Below are 12837 nucleotides of genomic sequence, written 5' to 3'. Positions count from 1 at the left end.
CACACACACACACACACGACAGTAAAGTGTTTTGCATTGCTGAGAAGGTTACTGTCGGGACTCAGTTGGGTGCAGTAACACCCTGTTTCCCAAACACACGCTAACACACACCCTCACGCCCTTTCCCAGTGCTTCCCACAGAACAAAGAAACAATGGAGGCAGGAAATGGCTGAACCCTGAGCTCTGCCCACGATGGAAATACACACTGAGGGTCCAACTTCTGTTCTGGACGCCCGCCAGTGTTGAGACACACACACACACACACACACACACACTTTTACTGCTCTATCACTCTCTCTCAGCAGGGCAGTGGTTCCTGTAGCTAATCACAGAGCCACAGAGAGGGGAAGCTACATGACATTAGCTCTCACACACACACACACACAAAGACTCAACATGACAAGGAGGTCGTGTCATGTTCTTTTACTTCAAAAGAGGTCAAAACCGATGGAAACAATAGAGCAGAACAGAATATTTGACTAAATATTGTGAATAGGGTGTAAACTTCTGGCTATTTAACCTCAAACGTCTCCGACCTGAGCAGTAGCATTGCTAACTCTTACAGGTGTGTTCAACAGACACAAAATGCAAAAATAACCTTCAAGTTATTCAGCTGTTATCTTAATCAATATTCCAACTTCCTCCTCAGCCAAGAGGAAAACATTTTTTATAACATGTTACAGCAGCACAAGAAACAGGTAGGAAAAAGATAAAGAACTGTTAAAAATACGTGATGTCGTAGCCAAAAACCTTCCAGCCATGTGACCTCAGCACTCAGTGATTCGCTAACATTGCGCTCCGTAGCACCAATAGGAAGCATAGCGCTGCAGCACATCAGTATATTAGTTACCTGGATGTAACTCCAGTTCTACCAGTACAGGCTGGACAACAAAAATGAGTGAGTTGCCCATTGTAGTTGTTTATTTTGATTCATAACTTGAAAAAAATAATAATTGTAGCAGTGAGATTATGTTTCAAAAGCAGCAGATCAACCAACAATTAATTGTTGTTTTTTTTTACTTGTAGATAAAAGCACAAGTATAGTTAATAGTTAAAACTACAGTGAAAAGCCTCCATGAACTAGTAAATAAGGTCTGTAGTTGGGCGAATATGTGTTGAAGTACAACTTTTTCTCTGGAATAAAAATGCGTTCTTTCAGGGGCATCGATGCTACAAATAGGACGGTGGTGTGAAGCGTTGCGGGGCGGCTGTTTTGACGCACTCAGAAAGCTTTACCAGAACCACAGACAACATACAACTTCTCCTCTTTTATTGGTGTTTTAGTGCCTTTAAAAAAACATGGAGGACAAGACCTCTTGTTGTCTGTCTTCCTCGGATCAGATCTTGTGTGTCCGCTGCAGAGACATGTTGATCATAAAGAGAGAAGATTTCCACGTTGCGTTCCAAACTGCGGGACTGTTCCTTTAATGTGATTTATCTGTGTCGAACATGTTTCAGTTCAGGCAGCAGGAAGGTTTTTTTCAGCAGGAAAAGGATCCATCACTTCAATCTGTGGCCTTGTCATCAAAGTCTGAGCGCTGTAGGAGTCCAGTTCACACACACACGCACACTCAAAAACACTCCTACTCCCGAGTTTTTTTCCCACAATGCCTCTCTCAGTGGTCTAATTGGGTCATGTGTATGTTTGTGTCACTGTGTCGCCAGTGGTGCTTCAAACCTGAGGTCAAACAATATTATCAGGCTATGACATCTCTGCCCTGAGAGCCACACTGAGACAAACACCAAGTGTCTGGTCTGCAGCTATTTTCAGTCTGATGTTTCTGCCTCCATCATCACTCACTTAGTTTTAAAGCGGCTATAATCGATATTTTATATAATGATATACAAGCTGTCAGTGTGTAATGTGTTGGTTGTGGCTCGTAGTGATGAATCAGCTCCTCTCGGCTTTACGGAGCTTTATAGTGAGTTTCAGCTCATTGTTTATCTGTCCGGCTGCAACTTTACTGTTCTGGTTCACTCTCAGTGTCTCATAGCGTCGTTTTCAGAGTAAAAGCTGTAAAAAGCCGCTGTACACTACCTGCTCAGTTAGCTGTAGACTAGCTGGTGAACATAGTGGAGCGTTTAGCAGCTAAAGAGCCAGATATTTCCCTCAGGGGTTGGTGGAGAACAAAAACAGAGCTAAAAGAGAGTGAATATTGGACTTACATTCACCAAGTGGACAGAAACACGACTCCACATGAATGATAATGTTGCTCCGTAACTGCTGGATGTGGAAATAATTTGCTAACAAGCTCAAAAAAGGTGATGATGTGTCAGTGTTGTGTTCATGACTTGTTTCTCCTGAAAACTAGTGATAATGCAGGTTTAAGTTTAAGATTTTCGATGAGTTTCACTTCATATAAATACATACATGTACAAAACACCTGTGGTTGAGTCTAGTTTCTCATTTATATAGTGACATGAATTCCCATCTTTTCATGCTTCCACTCAGTGGGATCCAGTAAAGATTCATCAGAGTCGACCGAAACAGTTTCTGTGGATTTAACACATCAGCTGTCAGCTTCACACCTTGTTCTGTAGCTGACAGTGTGTGTGTGTGTGTGTGTGTGTGTGTGTGTGTGTGTTTTTGTATCAGGGCCGTCAGCAGTGAGCGGCCTGGCAGTGACCTCCAGGACTTGCAGCAGCCTGGGTCTCTCGTGGCAGGCCGGCCCCGGCAGGACGCAGCGCTTCAGGCTGCAGCTGCGGGAACGTCCTCAGAGTCCGGATCAATCAGGTACATCTGTCATGTTTTTACCCCGACAGGAAGAACAGCTGTCGGTCAGCAGGAGAGCTTCTCCCGTCAAAAAAAAACCAAAGAGACAAAACATCCACGAGACACGAGACAGTCAGTCGGCTTTAACTGCTGCACACGTGTGCTGTTACATGAACCATTTATAGTGACAGGATGCCTTTATATTATGTATTAATTATTTGCATGAATTCATCTTTTAATAACCCAGAATCTGATCAGAGTGTCTTTTGAACACTGGAAATTATTTATTAGGCTAAATGTTTCAGGGAAAAAGGAAATTATGTAACTCATATCAAACCTGGAATTGAAATGACAAAATATAAAAATGTGTTTAAAACGTGTTTCTCGCTGACAGACAGACTCTTCCTGACTTTAATTTTATCCATAATAACATCTCATGAAAAGAAAAAATCTTTCTAATAAATGAAGAAAGTTGTTTATGATTCTTATGTTGATCAGAGCAACAATTAACAGATTTTTAACTAGATGATGAATCAGAAAACACGTCGATATGAAACCGCCGTGATGTTGTGACGCATCAGATCAGTCTGATCAGCTGCAGCGTCCTCGCTGCCTCTGAGCAGAAATAAGAACTTTGAGACGGCCTTTAAAATGGCGGACCAGAACGACTTCCTGTTCCAGGGAGGAGCGAGGAAATATCCAACAAGAGGCTTGAGATGAAGAGGTTAGGGCCGTGTGCATGTCGCCTGAGAGGCAAAAAAGGGAAGAAAATAACTTGGCTACTGCTTTTAAAGTTTAATAAAGGAGACTCAGATGAACATGTTGAGATTTCGATGAACTCGGAGCTTCTGTCATGTGGATTTTGGCGGTTGGATAGTGAGAGGAAGTCGTTTAGACAGATTAAAGTAAACGAATCAAACTGAAACTAAAAGTGATGTGGATTAAAATAGGATTCTGTCACCAGTGGAAATTACACTCTCGATCAAAGGTTAGAACGAAATAGAAACCTCATAAAGGTTTGAACCAAAAGTTTATCTCTTTTTGAAATTATATATAGACAATTAAACATTTCTATGAACCAGGACGTACACTGTTGCACAATCAACTGTGAATTTACTGACTGAGCAGACGGGAGTATAAACCCTGTAGTCTTTAATTAAAGAGGCAAATATTGTACTTTTACTCCACTACATTTACTGTATCTGAGAGTTGATCACATTCAAAACTTTACATTAATCACTAAGCTCATAAAATGCAGCTATAATCCTCCTTTTTCTTTCTTTTTGCCCTCCTGTGTCTCTGCAGGTGTGCTGATCAACGAGACGCTGGAGAGCACGGCGACGCAACACACGCTGGTCAACCTGACGCCTGGACGGCTGTACAACGTTACCATGGTGACGGAGGCAAGCGGTCTGCAGAACAGCAGGACGATCGAGGCTCGGACAGGTAGAGAGAGAGAGAGAGGGAGGAGGGAGGGAAGGTGGAAAGAAAGGAAAGAAATGTTAATATCTGAATCTCTCTGTCTTTAGTCCCCGCGGCTGTCTCCAACCTCACCACCGATTACAACAACAGCACGAGCTTGCGGTTGTCATGGCAACAGCCAGAAGGTGACCTGGACACACTCACGGTCACCCTCTCGTCCAATGACTCGAGCCGGTGGGAGACGACCCTTCCTGGGGACGCCGCCCAAGTCACCGTGGATCAGCTGACCCCCGGCTCAGCCTATCAGGTTGCTGTGATGTCAAAGAGCGGCAAGCTGACAAACCAATCAGAAATCACCGCCAGAACAGGTGAGATGATGATGGTGATGATGATGATGCTCTGTAGTGTTGTTTTTTTCTTTCCTTTCCTTGTCTTTACTCTATCTTTGTCTTGTCTCAGCTCCAGAGGCGGCGTCTCTCCTCTCCCTGTCTCCCTCCTCCTCCTCCTCCTCCTCTTCCTCCTCCGGTGGCCTCCTCCTCTCTTGGTCGTCCCCCGCCGGCCGCTGGGAAAGCTACAGGTTGTTCCTGTTCGACGGTTCCCAGCAGTTAGTCAGCACCGCTCTGGACAGGGAGGCTGTGAACTTTAGCTTTCCTGGGACGGGACTAACGCCTGGAAAGCTGTACAGAGCTGTGCTGAGAGTAGAGAGCGGAGGACTGATGGCTGAGAGCAGCTGTGAGGGATCAACAGGTGAGATGACCGCAGAAATATATGTCAGGAAATACAGAAACATGATTAAAGAAATATACAGTAAAAAAAAAATACTGTACACTACTGCAGGAAGAAGGGATCGAAACTGCAGAAATATGTAGAGGAAATATACATTACATCACTGCTAAAATGCAGAAACATATCTACAGAAAATGCTTATTACTGCAAAAACATGTATATATTTTACTATACAAATACATGACAGAAAACACACAATCAAAACTGCAGAAATATAGTGAATGATAGAAAAGTGCATAACAGCATTAATACAGTACATGACTGGAAATGTATATAGCTGCTGATATACATAACAGAGATTACAGAATGGAAAATTTATATAACTAGATATTACTAATACAAGAAAATACACATTATGGCAGAAATGACAAATATATAAACTACTGCACCAAAATACTGTATATCAGAAAATGTATTTTACTGTAGAAATATATGGCAGAAATACAATGATGCATAACTACAGAAATATGATAAAAAAATATATGTTACTGCCAAAATATATGACAGAATATAAACTGAGAGTAATTATATATTTGTGCAGAAATATATGATGGCAAATATATCACTTACTAAAATATGATAGAAAATACAGAAACATAACTACAGAAATATGCTAGAAAAATAAAAATGTGAAAAATAAAATATATATTACTGCATAAATAAATGAAAATACATCCACTCCATTACTGAAATTATTACAGTATTTAAAGATGAAATTGCTGCAGAGGGAATCTGAAAAGGCCTGAACCTGAACACCGTTGAGTTCAGATCAACTTTCTCTCTGCAGCTCCTGCTCAGGTGTTGGACCTCCACATACGACACTCGGACGAGACCTCGCTCAGCGCCATGTGGAGCCACGCCCCCTCGGGGTCACGTGACAGCTACTTCCTGACAATTCGCCATGGTAACCATTCGGACCACCTTAATCAGATTTAAAAATAAAAAAGGTTATTTAGCAGTGATTTTAACTCTCTGATATATTTTCATCATTATTATAATTACTGCTTCCTGTATCTGATAGATAATGTCACCGTGGATACCAGAGAGGTGGAGCCTAACATGAGGGAGTGCACGTTCAATGTTCTCACACCTGGGAGACGGTACACCATCACCGTGACGACCAGGAGCGGGAAACAGAACACCTCTGTGTCTTTGGAGGGAAGGACAGGTGAGGTCTTTATTATTTTAGCTTAGCATGAACGCTAATCTAAAAAAAGTATAAATAATAAAGTAGTGTAATGATTTTCAAACTCAGCAATACACATAATACAGCATTATATTTAAACTTAAACCTTTTAAAGTTCAAATTTGAAAGTTGAAAACACTTTAAAATAGTGAATAAAAGACAAAAATGAGCATCTGAGCCTTTTTAGTTTGTAAATGTGCATTATGTATTCAGACAGTTATTAGCTAAACTGATATAAAACCACTGTCCTCACATGCATGTATCTCAACTGTACGGTGTGTGTGTGTGTGTGTGTGTGTGTGTGTGTGTGTGTGTGTGTATTGCAGTTCCCATGGCGTTGAGTACCATCACCCTGAGTAGCTCTGGAGTCGACAGCCTTCAGGCATCGTGGCAAAAACCACCGGGAGACGTGGACTCGTACACGTTGACCCTGCTGCAGGACAGGTGTGTGTTTCTAAACCAGGAACTGCAAAGATTTTAGAAACTCTTGTTCATAAGACTCATAAGAAATAGATGTCAGTTCCATCTCAGCACATCCAGAGCAGAGGCAAGTTCAGGATGCAGTTAGCCTAGCTTAGCACAAAGACTGGAAGCAGGGGGAAACTGCTAGCATATAGCTCCACAGAGAGAGAGAGAGAAAAAAATCTATTTTTTAACAACTTAAAAGCTGAGATTAAACGGTTATTCTTGACTTTGACATAAATAGCATTTGTCAAAAACAGTTTAGTAGCTTTTTCTTGAGCTTTCAGTTGTATCACACACTCTTCATCAGTAGATTAAGTTCGCCCACCTGTCATGGAAATGTAAATGTTAAAATATGTCAGTTTTTTAAGAGCTTTTTTAGGATTTGAGATTATTAGTGTTAAAAAATGGGCGACTTCATGTGTTGAGGAAGACTGTGTGATACGATTGAAAGCTTCAGAACAGCTACTAAGTGGTTCTCTTTGTTTGGTTAACCCACCAGTTTTAACAATGCTACAAAAGCTTTTTTTTTTTAAATGGTCATATATTTTGATAGCAGAGATGGGTCACAGATCTTTTTGTAACAACAGCATTTTAAACTCTATTCTTTGTAAAAAAAATAATTTAAAAAAAGGTGCATTTTTTTTTAAAGTTCCGCTTTTGTTGCAGGAAAATAGCAAAAAAACAAAAAAAACAAGAGAAAATGATTTGTTAATTTACTAAACATTCCTCATGTTCCACAGCGTTGTGGTTCAGAACCGCAGCGTTCCAGCTGGTTCTTCTTCTCTGCTGCTGGGTGGTTTAACACCCGGCGCCCTCTACAGGCTGCAGGCCGCCACTGTCAGCGGTGGGGTTCAGTCTAAAACCACCAGCCTCGAAGGACGCACAGGTGAGCCGCTCCGACTTAAAATCATATTTAAACTTTTATTCCTCTGAGCTGATTTTTAGGATTTCAAAAAAAAAAACTTTATGAAATAAATGTATAAATTAATGAATCATTTAAACTCAACCCGGTGACATCATGAAATAAAACTGTTGAGAAAAAATGCCATTACAAAGAAACACAAACAGTCTTTTCTTTCACCAAATTCCCAGAGGTTAAAGCTCCGGTTATCCTCCGTCTACAGACTTCATTGTTTAATTGATGAAAAGATTAAAATCTGCTTTTCTCACAATGAAAAAAAGTATTAACACAAATATGACAAGTGGAAGTTTGTTTTCACCAGAGACTCAAACGGCGACTGTTGTTACTGTTTAAGACTTGAGAGAAAATGTGAACAGTTCACAACACTCACAAACACACACAAACACACACAAACACACACACACACTGTTACGTAAGACTGTTTGATTGGCAGTCAGGCTCTTATTGTGTGACAATATTCCCATGCAAGACTTGTGTTGTTTCCCCTCGAGCACATTCAGCTGCTGTTAACCGGAAAAACTCTCTGACCTCCTCAACCAAGCGAGAAACAAACCTCCGACAAAACAAGAACGCTAAAAAAGTTAATATTGAGATTATGATGAATATAGTTTATTTTTGTTAGAATTGTCATTGTGATTATGGCTTTTCTTCCCATGACTGATAACAGTAGATTCATCTGTTATTGTTTTCAGCAGTGCTGTAAAGTTAAAACAACTCGGGAGAAATGTTAATACATTAATAAGAGATGTTGTCAATGTGGACGATGATGAAGAGGAAGGATTTTGGAGGAAGAGTGATACATTATATGTATATAAAATAAGTTTGAACTGTGCTAACAGGGTTGACTCTGATACTTCAGCCTCAAAACGTGGTTCTCACTGCTTGTAAAACATCTCCCCGTATGATTTCACATCGATTTAATTGGAATTTTCAGTAGCTCTTTTCCATTATTAAAGTAATAACATATTTATTTTCAAGGCACAAAGAATAATTTCATGGGCAAGTTGTTATTTCATATTAGTTAAATTTAATATACCGTTATCACTATAAGTGATGTGAAGTGGCTCTTAATCTTAACAGTAGGACTTAATGAGTGAAGTGAATTTGTAGCTTCCGTTTACTATTATTTACTATTCCGTTTATTGACAGCTAACTTGGATACAGCAAACATGCACAACATGCAGGAGCCAATCAGAGTCCAAGCAGCGACCTGATGATCTCCCTCAAAGAACAAATGGCTGCTTTAACGCTGACTAAACTTGTATGAGATTCAATTTATATCGATTATGTCTCTCAGACCACGACTCATCTTCATTTTCCTGCTGCTTTCAGTTTTGTTTCCACAAAACAATCAAGCAGAAAGTTTGTTCCTGTCACACTGGAACTGATGATATAACTTAATCTATGTATGTAATTAGTTTAATATCATAAAAACAGTATCGACATTTGATATTTTTAATAGTTAAATACGGTGGCCCCGAGGTGCAAAACACATTACAGTAAACACGACATTTCATAAGACGGAGTCATTAAGTTGTTATTCTATATTTTTAAAAAGTAATTACAAAACGTAGCTTATTATAGTAATATTAGCCCGCTTTTACTTTGCATTAAACATTGTATTTTGGTGTGAAAACCATAACTTTTACTATTAGAGTTATAACTAATATTTCAAGTTCAGTGTAACTTCTGCATAACGTGTGTGTGTGTGCGTGTCTCAGTAAAAGTGTGTGTGTTGTGATAACATCAGAGAGTTTTTAGAACAATAGCTTAAATGCCAAAAAGGAGGTCTGGAATGTTCCACACATACAAAGACACTCCCAATACCCTGCTCAAAGGCTTCCTGCACACACACACACACACACCTTCCTGCTCAAAGCACCTATTGTGTTACTATATAATACCCCAGTTATTTTCAGGACAGACTGTGTATTTGTGTGTGTGTGTGTGTGTGTGTGTGTGTGTGTGTTATGCCAACCAATTAGCACTCTGGTTGGCAAAAACAAAAACCAATCCCGCCGCCAGCCCCCCCCCCCCCCCCCCCCCCCCCCTCTCCTGGGGCGTTGTTTCAGGAAACGCCAAGGTATGGCAAAGTGACATGACGTCATAGAAATACTCAGTGATGATGGGATTTGAAAAATATGAACTCACCCAAAACTATATCGAACAGCTGAGTCTCTTCTACTGGCCGGATACACTGACGTGTTTAGATAAATAAAGGCCGGTCTCAGGTAGAAGCCGGTAGATGAATTGTTTTATTTAATTTAAAACTCTTCTTTTCTAATTTTTAAACTTTAATAACACCGGTCATATTTTACTTTCAGGCCCGGCATCGGTCTCCGAGGTAACCGTCGCTAACGGCGGCAAGTCGGACGCTCTGCAGGTGTCATGGCGTCCCGCGGTGGGCGTGGTCGACAGCTACCAGGTGCGTCTTCAGGACGGGAGTCGAATCGTCCACACGCTGGTCGTGTCCCGCTCCTCGCCACCAGAGGGCTCCTTCAGCTCGCTGGTCGCTGGGCGGCTGTACTCGGTCTTCATAGTGACGAGGAGCGGCGGCCTGGAGAACGCCACCACGGTTCAAGCCCGGACACGTAAGACATGAGATAGACTTGAGTTTAAACATAAATATACATTTAATTTGAATTCTAGTTTACATGAGTTCATGTTTGTTCATTTATTTACTTCCTCATGCTCCAATTATCATATATTCTGTGAGTCAGTGGTGGAAAGTAACTAAGTACATTTAACCAAATACATTTATTCAAGTACAGTTTTGAGGTACTTGTACTTTACTTGAGTATTTCCATGTGATGCTACTTTCTACATTTCAGAGGGAAATATTGTACTTTCTACTCCACTACATTTATTTGACAGCTTTAGTTACTTTTCAGATGAAGATTTGACACAATGGATAATATAACAAGCTTTTAAAATACAACACATTGTTAAAGATGAAACCAGTGGTTTCCAACCTTTTTGGCTTTTGACGTCTTACAAAAAGCAGTGTGTAGTCGGGGTCACATTTCACATGTCTATGAGTTGTTAACAGCTCCACCAAATAGTGATTTTTCCCTCTAAACTTCTCACATGCTTTCATTTCGATAAATGTTCAAATGATCCAATATTTCAGCAAAAATCAAAGATTAGAGAAAAAGTCCAAAAACTGAAAACAGATTTGTGTATCAGAACTTTGTTTTTTCTTCTTTCCTCTCCCATTAATCATCTCACCACCCCTCAGATTTATCTGCTGACCCTTTGGAGGGGCCCGACCCCTAGGTTGGGAACCACTGGACTAAACTAGCTAACTGTATATAAAGTAGTGTAAACTAGCTCCACCTCCAGCAGCTACAACAGTAACATGCTGCTCTAACACTGATGCTTCACTATTAATAATCTAATGATGTCATATATAATAATATATCAGTCAGAGGGACCAAACCACTACTTTTACTGCAATACTTTAACTACATCAAGCTCATAATACTTATGTACTTTTACTGCAATACTTTAACTACATCAAGCTCATAATACTTATGTACTTTTACTGTAGTAGGATTTTTCATGCAGGAGTATTTTTACATTGCTGTATTGGTATTTTTACTGAGGTAAAGCATCTGAGTATTTCTTCCTCAGAGAGTAATGATATGAAACATGTCTTTCAGTATTATTTTATATATTTTCTTGCGCTGTCTGTTTTGCAGAACCTGCCACTGTGCAAAACCCAACAGCGGTTCACTCTGCAAGAGACGACTTCCTCAAGGTGCGTTTGTTTTAGGAGTATAAGAACTTAGATTATACAACATATTAGTGATGTTAAGGTTGAGATGTTTGAGTATAAATGTCTTTATCAAGACTTGTTTCATTTACAAACACGGTCTCATTTTCTGCAGAATCACTTAATTGATTTGTTTTTGGTTTTACTGTCATAGAGACTAAAGAAACCAGCAAATATTCACACTTGAGAAGCTGAAATCAGAACTTTGACATTTTTTTAAATTATAAAATGACTCCAAGCAATTAATCGATTATCAAAATAGTTGGCGATTAGTTTAATAGTTGGCAACTAATTGATTAATCGACTAATCGTTGCAGCTCTACTTACTGGTCAACATTGACATGAACTCAAACATTAATTGATCGATCGTGCATTTCTTTGATAAAATTATGTTTGCAATATATATTATCATATATTATAATATATAGCAGTAGTAGTACGAGCAGTATTGTGTTGTGTGTTCAGGTGTACTGGCGTCATGCAGCTGGAGATATGGACCGTTACGTGGTTCTGATCCATTACAACAACAGCATGCTGCAGAACAAGAGCGTCTCCGCCGGACACAACGAGTGCGTCTTCTCGTCCCTGACGCCGGGGAGACTCTACACCGTCACCGTGGAAACCTGGAGCGGCAGCTATGTCAGCAGCGTGTCCACCGATGGACGCACCTGTGAGTCCCAAACCAGAGAAACTAGAGCAGTTGTCCAGTGATGATGTGAAATTGATGTGTTTTTGTGTTTTGTATCCGTTTTTTTTATTGGTGATTTTGAGTCAAAGTCTTGTTTTCCTTCAGTTCCAGCAGCTGTGGGCAATCTGTCGCTAGGCAACACAGGAACAGGTGATCTGACTGTGACCTGGAGTCCCGCCCCGGGAGATGTCGACCACTATGAGGTGTTTACTATATTTTTTACATCCTCTGGTACTAAAGAAATAAGTGTTTTTGAGCAGTTTTTCTTTTTAACCAGAATGAGACAAATTCATGGAGGCTTTTTATAGTTTCCTGTGTGCTGATAAGTGAGCTTAGCTTAGCTTAGCTTAGCTTAGCTTAGCTAAACTAGCATCTTGACTGTATATGTGAGCAAACAGCATGAAGTCATTTTAAAATAGTTAAATACTCGTCATCTGATGCTGATTTAACACATCAGATTTCTTTAATAGTAAAATCTTTGACTTAAATCTCAGGTTTAAATCTGCATCTTCAGCATTTAATGCAGTTAGAAGTAGACATTAGGACATTTGAAGAAATAATAAAACATATGTTATATAATTACAACTGTGTTTCATTATATTTTATTTATTATCTGTTTATACAGCAGCAAAAACTTACAGGTGTCTACAGGTGTTTATATTCTGATTATAAATGCTAAATATTGGGATAAATGTGGTAACAATATGTTTCATAGATTTCTGCATAATCACATATAAAATGATTGAATGGATGCTCGATGCAACGATCTGTGTTCCACTATTATACATTACATCAGAAAAAGCATAATAAATCGTTTTTAATTAGTGTTTACTTGGAATTATTACAAAACAACTTTTTAAAATCATGATACCATCATGA

General features: G+C 39.7%; 1 protein-coding gene across 1 annotated transcript in view; it reads left to right on the top strand.

Moving 5' to 3' along the window:
* ptprb (protein tyrosine phosphatase receptor type b) overlaps nt 1-12837 on the top strand; it is a 43599-nt gene that overhangs the window by 5171 nt on the left and 25591 nt on the right. The window contains exons 3-14 of the mRNA XM_067581818.1: nt 2598-2735; nt 4020-4160; nt 4244-4504; nt 4596-4883; nt 5710-5826; nt 5944-6090; nt 6435-6552; nt 7314-7459; nt 9820-10086; nt 11197-11255; nt 11736-11940; nt 12064-12161. Coding sequence (XP_067437919.1) covers nt 2598-2735; nt 4020-4160; nt 4244-4504; nt 4596-4883; nt 5710-5826; nt 5944-6090; nt 6435-6552; nt 7314-7459; nt 9820-10086; nt 11197-11255; nt 11736-11940; nt 12064-12161 — 1985 coding nt within the window. The remainder of the gene's footprint in view (nt 1-2597; nt 2736-4019; nt 4161-4243; nt 4505-4595; nt 4884-5709; nt 5827-5943; nt 6091-6434; nt 6553-7313; nt 7460-9819; nt 10087-11196; nt 11256-11735; nt 11941-12063; nt 12162-12837) is intronic.

This window comes from Thunnus thynnus, chromosome 23 (assembly GCF_963924715.1).
Source record: "Thunnus thynnus chromosome 23, fThuThy2.1, whole genome shotgun sequence".
Taxonomy (NCBI): domain Eukaryota; kingdom Metazoa; phylum Chordata; class Actinopteri; order Scombriformes; family Scombridae; genus Thunnus; species Thunnus thynnus.
The sequence above is the reverse complement of the archived record's forward strand: the minus strand, read 5'-3'. Positions and strand labels throughout refer to the sequence as shown.